The 14,995-nt window shown below is 47.8% G+C and overlaps 1 protein-coding gene across 4 annotated transcripts in view; it reads left to right on the top strand.

Moving 5' to 3' along the window:
• Nucleotides 1–14,995, top strand: part of LOC140428420 (collagen alpha-1(XIV) chain-like) — a 295,003-nt gene that overhangs the window by 274,221 nt on the left and 5,787 nt on the right. For 2 of the 4 annotated variants that reach the window (XM_072514846.1, XM_072514847.1), the window contains exons 42-45: nucleotides 726–797; nucleotides 985–1,020; nucleotides 1,895–1,961; nucleotides 14,267–14,455. In XM_072514846.1, coding sequence (XP_072370947.1) covers nucleotides 726–797; nucleotides 985–1,020; nucleotides 1,895–1,961; nucleotides 14,267–14,455 — 364 coding nt within the window. Of the gene's footprint in view, nucleotides 1–725; nucleotides 798–984; nucleotides 1,021–1,894; nucleotides 1,962–14,266; nucleotides 14,456–14,995 lie in introns of those variants that run through there. The other 2 variants (XM_072514848.1, XM_072514849.1) reach the window with 2 other exon arrangements.

Here is a 14,995-nt window from a genome sequence, read left to right as displayed (position 1 = left end):
TAAAGTTTGTAAGCAGCTTGCATTGGAAGGAACCGTGCAGGGTAATCCCTCATTGCAATCTCCACGCTCATTTTCAGGGGCAATCAAAATTTGATCCAACAAATCTCATCGATATGTTTCCCAGGCTTCAGTTTTGTGTTATGAATCTGAACACTAGGCTGTTTCACTGGTTTGGAATTTTTTATGTGAACCTCTCCGCCAAGGGTTCACTGGGAGATTCTGTTTGGTTTTGTTTGTCTTTTAAATAGCATTTTCCAGTTCGTGCTGCATTCTTTATAATTGAAGTTACTTTGAAATGACATTGCTCTATTGTAAGGGCCACCAGCTCATAAGTGACAAAGTGACAGCTGAGCTGAGCATACCTTGTGAAGAAGCTGTGTATGTGTATTGTCAACAACACACACATTTTACACCTTAAAAATGTGATTTGGAAAATACATTCAAAATATCTGAACGATTTATAAATCTGGGCCCTCAAATGTTGCTGTGGAATACTAATGCATAAACTCTGAAAACATTCATCCAGCAATTCATTCTCAGCTGTTTTATACGAAGGCATTGGCCTGTGTAAAATCAGCAAGCGACTCCAATCCCTAAAATAGCAGAGGGAAAAGTTTTAAATAAAGCTATTGATATCTTTACGTTTGTTTGCCATGTGGACTTTCAGAGCCTTTGACTTTGATTTCTGAACTGTGACTGAATGAAGATCTGTGTTGGCTCCTTAGGGTCCAGGAGGCATCACAGGGCCATCAGGCTATCCAGGAGAACGAGGCCCACCAGGAAAAGTTGGACCATCGGTAAATACCTTATAATTGATACACGATCTGTGTCAAACAATTCATAGAAACGTAAACCGATGCTCCAGAATTCTAGTTAAACATTTTCCAGTCAACTCTGAAATCAAATCACAGTATATCACAGTATAAATAAGTATGAAATGTCTGTGGTTTCAATTGCTCATTTATATTTTTAATGATTTCACAGGGTCTCCCTGGTGCAAAAGGAGAAAAGGGAGAGAAGGTGAATTTTCTTATTTTACTTGTTTTTTGTTGGGCAGTATTTTTCAGACGGTGGGGTTTCCTACCCAGTGAGTCGGCGGGGAATGCCTCCTGCAAATACCGGCTGCCCCCACCGCCATTCAACATTTGGTGGGACGTTAGTTAGCCCAGGATGAGACTTCCACCTTAATCGATAAGGGGAAGTCCCACCTTAGAGAGCTTGCTGCTAATTGGATGGCTGGCTGCTCTGTAGTCCCAGCAGCATCAGGTTCGACGGCTGGCCACTGCTGGGACTACAACCAATCCCTAAAAGAAGTGAAGGTTATGGAGGCCGGACTGAAATGTCCCAGGTATGACTGGCAGCAAGGGGAAGGGGGTTAGGGAGCCAGATTTGAGAGGTCATTGGGTCGGTGGGGGGGTTAAAGGTGGATAAAACCTTGACGGGCACAGGGGATTCCTAAAGGAGGTTACCTCAGCCTCCCTCTCCCTCTTCCCCCCTCCCCCCGCCAATCCGACATCAGCCTGCACAGCTAAAGCTGTTCGGCTACCCATTGCCGTGCGCCTCCCCCTACCATGGATAAAATAGTGTGGGATAAGACCTTTAAATGTGACCATTAATTAGCCACTTAGAATCTCAGTAGGCCCAAGGGTGGGAAAGCGGGTAAACCAACGCATCAATCAGCCCCAGAAAAATGGAAGACAGGTTGGGGGTGGACGGGTAGGCGGCTGAAAGTCAATGAACTGAATTTTGCGAGTCCACTTAGCTTCAAACCCACCGATGGAGCCTGTAAAATTCTGGCCCTTGTGTTTTTATTCGTCATGTCAACAAACAGGCTCCACTAAAACCAAAAAGATCGTGGAATTATCCAAAGCATTGGTTGGTTTTTCATTTTCAGGGAGAACTTCAGTCCCTCGCTACAGTTTATCAACTGGTTTCCCAAGCTTGTGAAGACCTTGTACAGAGTAAGTAACATAGTTCCAGATTCAAAGAAAAGAGTTCCTGGCCCCATTGGATTTAATCAAAAGAGCAATTTCTCTGAACACACAACAGTCCCAAAATGTGGAGCACATTATGATGTCTGTTCACTTGCTGATAAGTAAGCAATGAGGACCCTGAAGATTTTGTTTGCCATATTTGTTTTGAACCTTTATTTTGAGGAAACATAGTTCTAAGTTGTTTTCATTGATTATAAGAATTATACAGTGGTTTACGCATTCATTGCATTTGTACATTTTTGAATATCATTGTTGCAGGATCATGCATTGAAACAGTGAGCCTATAAGCATAATGAGGCATCTCAGTGAACAGCACGTTTACAAATTAGAATAGCCAGGTGAAGCTGGTGGGTTCAACTTGCATGTCTGCAGTAGTTGCTGTTAGAACATCAGCAGTAATATCCTCGTGACGTAGCTGCCATTTATTCCATGCACAGGAGTATTGTAATATTAGGACAGGAAAAAGGTTTTTGTAGATCCTCAGCTCAGGTTATGGGGTGATGGTGGCGTAGTGGTAATATCACCGGACTAGTAATCTAGAGACCCAGGGTAATGTTCTGGGGACCCGCTGAAGTTTGAATTGAATAGAAAATCTGGGATTAAATGTCTAACCGTGAAAATATTGTTGATTGTTGTAAAAATCCATTTGATTCATCTGCCATCCTTACCTGTTCTGGCTGACAGGTGACTCCAGGCCCACAGCAATGTGGTTGACTCCTAAATGTCCCCTGAACAAGGGCAATTAGCAATGGGCAATAAATGTGATGCCCACATCCAACGAACGAATAATTAAAAAAAAAAAAATTGGCAAATTAGTTTAAGGCTGGCATTCTTCGGCCGCAGGGATTCACTGTTCCCGTAGGTTGCGCACTCCCGCCCATGGATTTCTGGGCGGCGTGGGATGGTTTCAATGGGATACCCCATTGACAAGCGGCAGGAGGAGAGAATTTCGCTGCCAGCGAATAGCGCGCCACTGAGGAACATGCGGCTCAGGGACCGGAGAATCCCGTCCTAAATTGCTGTCCCATTCCGTAACTAAGATGATCACTGTCATGATATGCAGACATGCAGATAATGATATACAGACAGGCAGCTAATGATCACAGAGAACAGGACATGACCAATGAGCAGGCAGGACACTCAGGGGTGGTATCTTACTATAAAAGGCACGAGGCACTCCCACTCCGCCTCTTTCCACTGATGAACATCTACAGAGTGAGTCAGGGTGTATGTACAGTATCACACCTGCAGCACGTGACTAAGAGCTAGTCTGAGTCAGTCAGATAGAGTAACCACACTTAGGTTAGCAGAGAGTCGAACTCATAGATAACTGTGCTACTGGTTCAATAAATCAGATTGAACTAACTTGTAGGGTAGCCTTGGACAACTGTAAGATGTTTGGAAAATTGGATTATAAATGTAGTGGGCAATTTAAGGGTTAAAAAGCATGGGTTAAAATGTGTTTGTTTAAAAAGAATTCTGCTCTGCAGGGCCTGGGTGGGTTTAGCAGCCAGCAGGTGAAATTGAAGAAGGAATGTGTTTTTCAGTCTGGGATAACGCATCGTGGTTTGCCTGGGGAAGTCCCTGGGGAATTGAAGTGCTTGCAGCCTGCAGAGACAAGTTGTTTTAGGGCAGCACGGTAGCATTGTGGATAGCACAATTGCTTCACAGCTCCAGGGTCCCAGGTTCGATTCCGGCATGGGTCACTGTCTGTGCGGAGTCTGCACATCCTCCCCGTGTGTGCGTGGGTTTCCTCCGGGTGCTCCGGTTTCCTCCCACAGTCTAAAGATGTGCAGGTTAGGTGGATTGGCCATGATAAATTGCCCTTAGTGTCCAAAATTGCCCTTTGTGTTGGGTGGGGTTACTGGGATAGGCTGGAGGTGTTGACCTTGGGTAGGGTGCTCTTTCCAAGAGCCGGTGCAGACTCGATGGGCCGAATGGCCTCCTTCTGCACTGTAAATTCTATGAACTTCAAGGTCTGGAGTATCTTTTGTTAAAACTGCATCTAGTTGCAGCCTGTGTTATCCCAGAGTACATAGCACAACAATCACCAGTGCAAGTAAAAGTCATGTCCTGCAGAGCCAGTGCAGCTTGTGTGATAGATTTTGCAGATTTTACGTTCTGATTTCAGTTTGCTTCTACAGAGATTTGAAAAAGACATGGGGCGCGATCTAACCACCGCGTTGCATCCGGCGCAGATCTGGCCGCATCGGTAAATAGCGGGAAAGGCCAAAGTCAAGATTTGTGCCAGGCACAAATCCTTTAGCTATCTAACTAGCCCGCTCCCGATGAAGAGTTCTGCATCACATCCAAATATGGCAAACATATCATTGACCCCAATTTGCATCAATTTCCATTTCATTAGCGAGATTGAAGTCAAATGTAACGACCCCCTGGGAATTAACTGGCTCCCCAGTGAGAAATCACGCAGGCGTCGATTAGTACTCCTTTTTAGAAAAGTGAATCGAGCGCAATAGCAACTGAGGGGAAGTGAGGAGATGAGTAGCCATTTTCATATTTGGGCAATGCAGCTCCAGGGTAATGGGGCTGCTGTCCCAGTGCTTGGAGGGCGTGGGGGACCCCTCAAGGGAGTTGGGCTGGTCAGGACTGAAACATTCTAGTTTGGGGATCGCCCCTGGCCAGTGTGGGGCACGGGGTTGGGTAGTGGTGGCGGTTGGTGAGAGGCTTTGCATTTGTGAGGCCTGCAAGTTATCTTTAAATATTGCGAAGAACCATAACCGGGGCAACCACAGCTGTAGCCTGTCTGTTCAACCAAATACTTCCAGGACAGAGCCTTGCTGTGCCTTCTATCCTGTAAGTCAATTTCACCCCCTTTGACTGTGAGCAGCCTCGAGCTTCACAACTGAAGGCTATTTCAAATGAGGAAATGACCTTGTTAGTTGAGACCTTTCATAGCTGCAAGTTTTGTTTGCTGCTTGCTCCTACTGGTGGCTGCAGATGCCTGTGTCAAAGTCAATATTTTCCCGCTTCTGTAGTAGAAAGATTCAACACACTCGTTAAGACAGAATAACAAGCTTTATTTTCGAAAACAACTGCATGCAGTAATGGCTGAAACTTGAAGTCAGAGAGCAGTCAACTAAACTGCTGAGTCTTTCACAAGTTCCGCGCTTTCGCGGAGAATTAGCTCAATATTTATACATTATCATTATCAAGATTATGTGCCAACAGTATGGTCAGGAGTTTGATCGGAAATACAAACAGAAGCATAGGCCAGACCATGTTTGGTCATATCACTCACCCCATTATTTAGTCCTTGGAGGGAATATTGAAAGGTCGGAATAGACTTTGTTCTTCCTGAACTTATCTTGTTTTAAATTCCTACAGCCCTGGGTTATGGCGTTTTATCAGGAGTTGCCGAGGTCCTGTGTTTTGGAATGGCTTGACCTTCGCTGATCTTTTCAGACTTCAAGTTATGCAGAGTTGGCCTACGGCCATACTAGTCTGAAAATGGTTAGGGCAGCATTCTTTACAAGGGCCTGGTGAGCTGGAATGAGTAGTTTCAGCCTTTCTTATATTGTATCAAACCTTTTGACCAGTCTTCCCATTGACCAGTTTTCCCATCATGCCATTACTTAATTCATACCATATCACACCTGGAGGTTGCTATTGCTGTTTCCTTCCTATTCTGTAGCCGGAAAGAAGGACAATTTTTCCAAGATACCTGGGTCCTGGAACACTGATCTCAGGGGGACGTATGAGTCCAGAAGGCAATCTGGTTTGAAGCAAAAAGACCCTGTGGGACCTGGTGCGTGATATTGTTCCAAATGGGCCACCTGCTAACACCGTTGAAGAAATGCTTTCGCAGATTGCTGATGCTTTTGATGCTGGTGTGGTGAGTGCTGCATGTAACTGGCACATCACCGCGGGTTAAACACACTAGAAGTCAAGGATGTTCAACTGCACCTTGAGCATCAGAGGAATATGTGGATGCCAGGATTTGGTTCGGGTGAAATTGGGCCGTGTGGGCCAATGCACCCCATGGAGGAGGAGAACAGCTGCTCCCAGTGGCCGTGAAGGTCACAACAGCCCTGAACGTCTATGCCACCGGTTCATTCCAGGGCTCGAGTGGATACATGTGTGGCATTTCACAAGCTACAACCCACAGGTGCATCCATGAGGTCATGGATGTCCTGTGTACCCCGGCAGCTGACTATATCAAATTGGAGCTGGACCAAGCCCACCAAGATGCTCAGGCTGCAGGATTGCCTGCCATCACCGTGATGCCCCAGTCCAGGGTGTAACTGATGGCATGCATGTTGCCTTGCATGCACCAGGGCATCAAGAGAGCCATTCATTAACAGGAAGGGGTTCCATCCCTGAATGTTTAACTCGTGTGTGACCACCACCTCCAATGCATACACGTGCATAACAACTACAAACTGGGACACTTGGAGATCCCTGGCATCTTTGAGGATCGCCCCAAGATGACGGGTTGGCTCTTGGGGGATAAGGGGTACCCGCTGAGGTCCTGGCTCTTGGTGCGGTGGCCAGAGACCGAGGCGGAGACCCAAATAACAAGGTCCATGTTGCCACCCATGCTGTCATTCAGCAGTGTATAAGACTGAACAACATTAATTTCCAATGCCTGGACCACTCTGGTGGTGCACTGCAGTACACCCCCAGAGGGTCTCCTGCTTTGAGGTAGTCTGCTGTGCTCTCCACAACCTGGTACAGCAGCAGGGAAACATAGATTATCATAGATTATCATAGAATTTACAGTGCAGAAGGAGGCCATTCGGCCCATCGAGTCTGCACCGGCCCTTGGAAAGAGCACCCTACCCAAGGTCAACACCTCCACCCTATCCCCATAACCCAGTAACCCCACACTACACAAAGGGCAATTTTGGACACTAAGGGCAATTTATCATGGCCAATCAACCTAACCTGCACATCTTTGGACTGTGGGAGGAAACCGGAGCACCCGGAGGAAACCCACGCACACACGGGGAGGATATGCAGACTCCGCACAGACAGTGACCCAAGCCGGAATCGAACCTGGGACCCTGGAGCTGTGAAGCAATTGTGCTATCCACAATGCTGCCGTGCTGCCTGCTGGATGTGCATGCTGGAGGAGGAGGGACATGTGGCCTAGTCTGAGGAGGAGCAGGGCCAGGAGGGGGTGGTGGAGGAACCCAGCGAGGAGCCGCAGGAGGAGCTGGAGGGTGGAGGACAGACGGCAACAAGGATCCTGAATGCCCGGAGGACCCGAGAGACCCCCATCGTTTCCCGTTTCTCATAGGATGAGGCTTTGTCTGCCAACCCCTTAAATCCCCCCATTCCCCTCCTTCCCCCACATTCGCCACCTTCGCCCCCATTCCCCGACTATTAGAGGTGAAGGCAGCCTGCTGCTTTCCGCGCCCTGTGGCCTTTGGTGCCCTTGGTGGACGTCCTCTGAAAGGCCCGCTGTTGCGGGGGAAATTTGCATACGTGCATTGTGGTCACCATGACTTGAAAGTGTACCTGTGGAAGAGACCCTAGCTGTTCAAGTGAAGGCAAGCATCCAGCAGAGGGCAGTAGAGCGGAGCTGCTGATTGGCTGTTGCGGGGGAGATTTGCATACGTGCATTGTGGTCACCGTAACGTGAAGGTGGTTTGTGGAGGAGCTATTGTCAAGTGACACTTAGGGAGTTTCCAGCTGAATCCAGTCGGAGTGAGGACAGAGTGACTGCTGGGTAAGTAGTAAAGATTTAAATTGTTTGCGCAGGCCCCTAACAGCTGATTGCTGTTTTTGTGTGGGGCGCAGTGGTTTCTGGTTAAGTGTTTTATTTTTACCTGTATTTAAGTTGGGCAGTTTCTAAACTTTAGACACTTGTCGTGTCCCCCACCCTTCCACCTCCTTTAACCTAAGGGGTAGAGTGAATAACAGGTAAGCTCTTTCTTTCTTTTTCGTTTTTTATCGAGAGGGGATGGAAAGGAAGGTAGTGCAATGTTCCTCCTGCAGAATGTTTGAGGTGAGGGATGCCGTCAGTGTCCCTGCTGATTTCGTCTGTGGGAAGTGCACCCATCTATAGCTCCTCAGAAACCGCGTTAGGGAACTGGAGCTGGAGCTGGATGAACTTCGGATCATTCGGGAGGCAGACGTGGTAATAGATAGAAGCTTCAGGGATATAGTTACTCCAAAGAATAAAGATAGATGGGTGATGGTGAGAGGGGCTGGGAGGAAGCAGTCAGTACAGGGATCCCCTGTGGTTGTTCCCCTTAGTAACAAGAATACCGCTTTGGATACTGTTGGGGGGGGGGGGAGAATTACCAGAGGTAAGCCATGGGGTACAGGTCTCTGGCACAGAGTTTGTCCCTGTTGCTCAGAAGGGAAGGGGGGAGAGGAGTAGAGCATTAGTCATTGGAGATTCCATAGTTAGGGGGCTAGATAGGAGATTCTGTGGGAACGAGAGTGACTCGCGGTTGGTGTGTTGCCTCCCACGTGCCAGGGTCCGTGATGTCTCGGATCGTGTTTTCGGGATCCTTAAGGGGGAGAGGGAGCAGCCCCAAGTCGTGGTCCACATAGGTACCAATGACATAGGTAGGAAAAGGGATAGGGATGTAAGACAGGAATTCAGGGAGCTAGGGTGGACACTTAGATCTAGGTCAAACAGAGTTATTATCTCTGAGTTGTTACCCATGCCACGTGCTAGCGAGTCGAGGAATAGGGAGAGAGAAGAGTTGAACACGTGGCTACAGCGATGGTGCAGGAGGAAGGGTTTCAGATTTCTGGATAATTGGGGCTCATTCTGGGGTCGGTGGGACCTCTACAAACGGGATAGTCTACACCTGGACCAGAGGGGTACCAATATCCTGGGGGGAAAATTTGCTAATGTTCTTCGGGAGGGTTTAAACTAGTTCAGCAGGGGATTGGGAACCTGAATTGTAGCTCCAGTATACAGGAGGTTAAGAGTAGTGAGGTCATGAGTAAGGTTTCAAAGTTGCAGGAGGGTACCGGCAGGCAGGAAGGTGGTTTAAAGTGTGTCTTCTTCAATGCCAGGAGCATCCGGAATAAGGTGGGTGAACTTGTGGCAAGGGTTGGTACCTGGGACTTCGATGTTGTGGCCATTTCAGAGATATGGATAGAGCAGGGACAGGAATGGTTTTTGCAGGTGCCAGGGTTTAGATACTTCAGTAAGTTCAGGGAAGGTGGTAAAAGAGGGGGAGGGGTGGCATTGTTAGTCAAGGACAGTATTACGGTGGCAGAAAGGACGTTTGATGAGGACTCGTCTACTGAGGTAGTATGGGCTGAGGTTAGAAACAGGAAAGGAGAGATCACCCTGTTAGAGGTTTTCTATAGGCCTCCAAAAAGTTCCAGAGATGTAGAGGAAAGGATTGCAAAGATGATTCTGGATAGGAGCAAAAGCAACAGGGTAGTTGTTATGGGGGACTTTAAATTTCCAAATATTGACTGGAAACGCTATAGTTCAAGTACTTTAGATGGGTCCGTTTTTGGCCAATGTGTGCAGGAGGGTTTCCTGACACAGTATGTAGATAGGCCAACGCGAGGCGAGGCCAGATTGGATTTGATACTGGGTAATGAACCAGGACAGGTGTTAGATTTGGAGGTAGGTGAGCACTTTGGTGATAGTGACCACAATTCGATTACATTTACTTTAGTGATGGAAAGGGATAGGTATATACCGCAGGGCAAGAGTTATATCTGGGGGAAAGGCAATTATGATGCAATGAGGCAAGACTTAGGATGCATTGGATGGAGAGGAAAACTGCAGGGGATGGGCACAATGGAAATGTGGAGCTTGTTCAAGGAACAGCTACTCGTGTCCTTGATAAGTACGTACCTGTCAGGCAGGGAGGAAGTGGTCGAGCGAGGGAACCGTGGTTTACTAAAGCAGTCGAAACACTTGTCAAGAGGAAGAAGGAGGCTTATGTAAAGATGAGACATGAAGGTTCAGTTAGGGCGCTCGAGAGTTACAAGTTAGCTAGGAAGGACCTAAAGAGAGAGCTAAGAAGAGCCAAGAGGGGACATGAGAAGTCTTTGGCAGGTAGGATCAAGGATAACCCTAAAGCTTTCTATAGATATGTCAGGAATAAAATAATGACTAGGGTAAGAGTAGGGCCAGTCAAGGACAGGAGTGGGACGTTTTGCGTGGAGTCCGAGGAAATAGGAGAGGTGCCAAATGAATATTTTTCGTCAGTATTCACACAGGAAAAAGACAATGTTGTCGAGGAGAATACTGAGATTCAGGCTACTAGACTAGAACGGCTTGAGGTTCATAAGGAGGAGGTGTTAGCAATTCTGGAAAGTGTGAAAATAGATATGTCCCCTGGGCCGGATGGGATTTATCCTAGGATTCTCTGGGAAGATAGGGAGGAGATTGCTGAGCCTTTGGCTTTGATCTTTAAGTCATCTTTGTCTACAGGAGACTGGAGGATAGCAAATGTTGTCCCCTTGTTCAAGAAGGGGAGTAGAGACAACCCCGGTAACTATAGACCAGTGAGACTTACTTCTGTTGTGGGCAAAGTCTTGGAAAGGTTTATAAGAGATAGGATGTATAATCATCTGGAAAGGAATAATTTGATTAGAGATAGTCAACACGGTTTTGTGAAGGGTAAGTCGTACCTCACAAACCTTATTGAGTTCTTTGAGAAGGTGACCAAACAGGTGGATGAGGGGAAAGCAGTTGATGTGGTGTAAATGGATTTCAGTAAAGCGTTGATAAGGTTGCCCATGGTAGGCTACTGCAGAAAATACGGAGGCATGGGATTCAGGGTGATTTAGCAGTTTGGATCAGAAATTGGCTAGCTGGAAGAAGACAAAGGGTGGTGGTTGATGGGAAATGTTCAGACTAGAGTCCAGTTACTAGTGGTGCACCGCATGGATCTGTTTTAGGGCCACTGCTGTTTGTCATTTTTCTAAATGACCTGGAGGAGGGCGTAGAAGGATGGGTGAGTAAATTTGCAGATGACGCTAAAGTCAGTGAAGTTGTGGACAGTGCGGAAGGATGTTACAAGTTACAGAGGGACATAGATAAGCTGCAGCGCTGGGCTGAGAGGTGGCAAATGGAGTTTAATGCAGAAAGGTGTGAGGTGATTCATTTTGGAAGGAATAACAGGAAGACAGGTACTGGGCTAATGGTAAGATTCTTGGCAGTGTGAATGAGCAGAGAGATCTCAGTGTCCATGTACATAGATCCCTGAAAGTTGCCACCCAGGTTGAGAGGGTTGTTAAGAAGGCATATGGTGTGTTAGCTTTTATTGGTAGAGGGATTGAGTTTTGGAGCCATGAGGTCATGTTGCAGCTGTACAAAACTCTGGTGTGGCCGCATTTGGAGTATTGCGTGCAATTCTGGTCGCCGCATTATAGGAAGGATGTGGAAGCATTGGAAAGGGTGCAGAAGAGATTTACCAGAATGTTGCCTGGTATGGAGGGAAGATCTTATGAAGAAAGGTTGAGGGGCTTGAGGCTGTTTTCATTAGAGAGAAGAAGGTTAAGAGGTGACTTAATTGAGGCATACAAGATGATCAGAGGATTGGATAGGGTGGACAGTGAGAGCCTTTTTCCTCGGATGGTGATGTCTAGCACGAGGGGACATAGCTTTAAATTGAGGGGAGATAGATATAAGACAGATGTCAGAGGTAGGTTCTTTACTCAGAGAGTAGTGAGGGCGTGGAATGCCCTGCCTGCAACAGTAGTGGACTCGCCAACACTAAGGGCATTCAAATGGTCATTGGATAGACATATGGACGATAAGGGAATAGTGTAGATGGGCTTTAGAGTGGTTTCACAGGTCGGCGCACCATCGAGGGCCGAAGGCCTGTACTGCACTGTTATGTTCTAAGTCCCAGGCCAACTTACTGGTGTGACTGGCATCGCCTTGCCACCCTGTTTTGCCCTTTTGCCCACTGACTGCCATGCGCCGGTGTCAGGAGGGGGGGGGGGGGTTCAGAATAACTGGAGACCGCCATTGTCTCCTTGGTGACAGGCCCCGAGTTGGCTCTGAGGGTTCCATGGGACGGAGGGGCAGATGGAGTGAGCTACAGAGGCCTCTGCGTCATCTGGCTCGGCCAGTCCCGGCGCCTCACCATTTTCTGTATCATGATGTCAACCATCTCGGCGATGCTCCTCAGTGTCTGGGCCATGCTCTGCAATGCCTCGGCAATGACTACCCATGTCTGGTACATGTCCCTTAGTGACTTAGACATAATCTGCAGTGCCTCGGGAATGTCTGCCTGCGTATGCAACATGTTCCTCATCGCCTGGGACATGATGCCAAGGCCATGGTTGCCACAGATTGAGTCTTGGACACCACCACTCAAGATGCTGACCTCGTACTTCAGGCTTTCCACTGTGGTCACCACCCTAGCAGTGTTGGCCTCGGTGCCACGCCTTGTCGGCATCATCTCCTGTGCCGGTAGCCTATTGGACTCCTCCAATCGCCAATGCACTTGTTGAAATGTCTTTGACATCCCCTCCAGAATCTCACTGCCATGTCCTCGCATCTGCATCAGCTCTGGGATGACCTTGTCCAGAGGCACAGCATCTGACTGTGACTCACCTGAGACCTGGAATCCAGCATACCTTCGACTGTTGACTCCCTTGGCTGCTCCTGCCTCCACCTGATGTGTATCAGCAACTATATGGTGCTCACCACAGCTGTCTGTCCACTAATTTTGCCCATCAGGTGTGTGTCTCTGCCCTGTTAGAAGGTGGGGGTGATCATGTAATGCCTCGTTGGTGGTCTCCTCTGAGCTCTCCTCCATGCTGGTCTCTTGGGTGGCATGGGGGTGAGAACAATTTTGTCTGGCCCTGCCCCAGCAAATGGAGATGCTGCGAGAGAATGGACTTGTGATCCGCGAGGGGGAAGAATCATTCTGTCTGACATGAACAACTCACTTGAGGCAAGTCACCTGGGTGAAGGGGCAATAGATCCTCACCTCTGAAGCACAGGCCAACCCTGCTGTTGGTCACTGCTCTTTCCTCGGGCAACCCCTCGATATCCAAGGCCCATTCCTCATAGCGGGTGAGGACTTAGATCTCTGGAACCCCACCCCACGTCTGGGACCTTTCCCAATTATCATGGGCTATCTTCTCCTGCAGGGACAAAGAGATTGCATTGCGAACTGCACACATGATGGATCGGGGAGGGGGGGGTCTATGGCAGGTGGCATGTGTGGGCACCACAACTCGACATGTAGGGGTTGTGCCATGGGTGCTGAGGAACAAAAACTAAGTTTGGATGTGGGGAGGGTACAAGGTGTCAGCCAGTGAATTATGGGGGGCATTGGGAGTTTGAAGGGTGGCAGGCGGAACTGATGCCGGGAGAGAGCTTACCCTTGCAGCTGGCTGCAGGTCGTTGGTCTTCTTCCTACATTGGACACTGGCCCACCTGGTCATGCTGCCCGCACTGACAGGTGGCATTGCTGACCCTGTTGCTGGTCCTCCGGCCCTCTTGGGGTAACAGGATGTCCCATCTAGCATCCAGAGCATCCAAAAACCTGGCCAGGTCGGCATCGCCAAAGCGAGGAGCACGCCTGCGCACTGCAATACTTGTGTGTTGATTGGGGTGTGTGGTGAGGGAGCGTTTAAAAGCAGCTCCCCCTTGTTAGTGGCGAGACGCTGAGGTGCAAGTCTGGCGAATCAGACGGCAAGACAGCCAATAATGCTGAGAAACTCATAGAGTCTCATTTCCGGCACTTAGTGCGGTTAAATACGGGCCGCGTATTTAATCATCTTACCAATGCAGCCGTCAAGAAATACCCGCCAATTGCGCCCAAAAGTACACTTCGGAATTTTTCTGTGATATGCGGCCATACATTTTCAGTTAGGGTCAGTTATCCTAAGTAGCTGGAACTTCCACAGAATCTCTATCGGTTACAGTGTGGAGCTCCTAAATGACACCACTGGCATCACGTCTGCATTGTACCCTTCTGATTTCAATGGAACTGAATATCAGGAACTGCGTAGAATCAGAGGCTGATCCATGTTGAACCACTGTCTGAGATGATTTTATCCCCTGTTGTCCAGGTCATCATCTGAGTCACATGTTTGTATTATAATTTATCAATCTGCCAACTAGCTATTATTGCATAAAACCTAAAATGTCCATCAGAAAGTTAATGTCCCTCAAAGTTCCGAGTCTGTGGCCCCACTGAGTAGGACTTCATGCTGAGACGGAAGGCTCATAGTTCCAGTGATTAAGTATTGGTTAACAGGCAGCTGAGTACATTTTAACTCTTTCGAAGGACAGGTTTGAAAGTAATTATCATTATATTGCAATAATTCTCACTTTTATATTTATTAACCTCCAGATCACATGATCAAATTTGATTCGATCCTGAATGAGTTTACAAGGAATCCGGCGCCTGTACGGATCATTCAGGGACCGGCAGGTGAAGTAGGACACCCAGGGGAACCAGGGCCACCTGGAAGTAGAGGGCCACCAGGAATACCAGGCATGCCTGGCGATATTGGCAAGGCTGGCTATCCAGGAGAGATAGGTATTTCACATCTCCTAGCTGATATTATAAACAGCAGCCTAATCTCATAAATGGAAAATATTGCCAGAGCACAGAAATGTTTAACTGGCAAATAGGGAAGATTTTTGTTTTCAATTTCTTGAGCAGTAAACTGACTATAAAAACAGAAATGCTGGAAATACTCAGCTGGTCAGGCAGCATCTGTGGTGAGAGAAGCAGAGTTAACATTTCCGTTCTGTGACTTTCATCAGAACCTTCAATTACATGCTCGTTACAAAACCAACTGAATTTCTTCCTATTGAAGGGCTGCCAAAGCTTTTTCAAGTTAATGCAAGTAGAACAGGGCAGTAAATGGGTCCTTAATCTCTTTTGTGCTCTCCATTTGCCATTGGGTGCGCTGAATACCTCAGATGCATGGTAGGCCACAGGCCTCAGTGCTAAAATGCTCATTGGCTTCAGTTTTCTAATGCTGTGCGATATCTAGTGACCTTTGAGGAAGCACGTGTCTGTTGATGTCTGCTGAATGCAGCATTAGGAAAGGTTATAATGCCCTTCATCGCA

The sequence above is a fragment of the Scyliorhinus torazame genome, chromosome 8 (assembly GCF_047496885.1).
Source record: "Scyliorhinus torazame isolate Kashiwa2021f chromosome 8, sScyTor2.1, whole genome shotgun sequence".
NCBI lineage: Eukaryota > Metazoa > Chordata > Chondrichthyes > Carcharhiniformes > Scyliorhinidae > Scyliorhinus > Scyliorhinus torazame.
The sequence above is the reverse complement of the archived record's forward strand: the minus strand, read 5'-3'. Positions and strand labels throughout refer to the sequence as shown.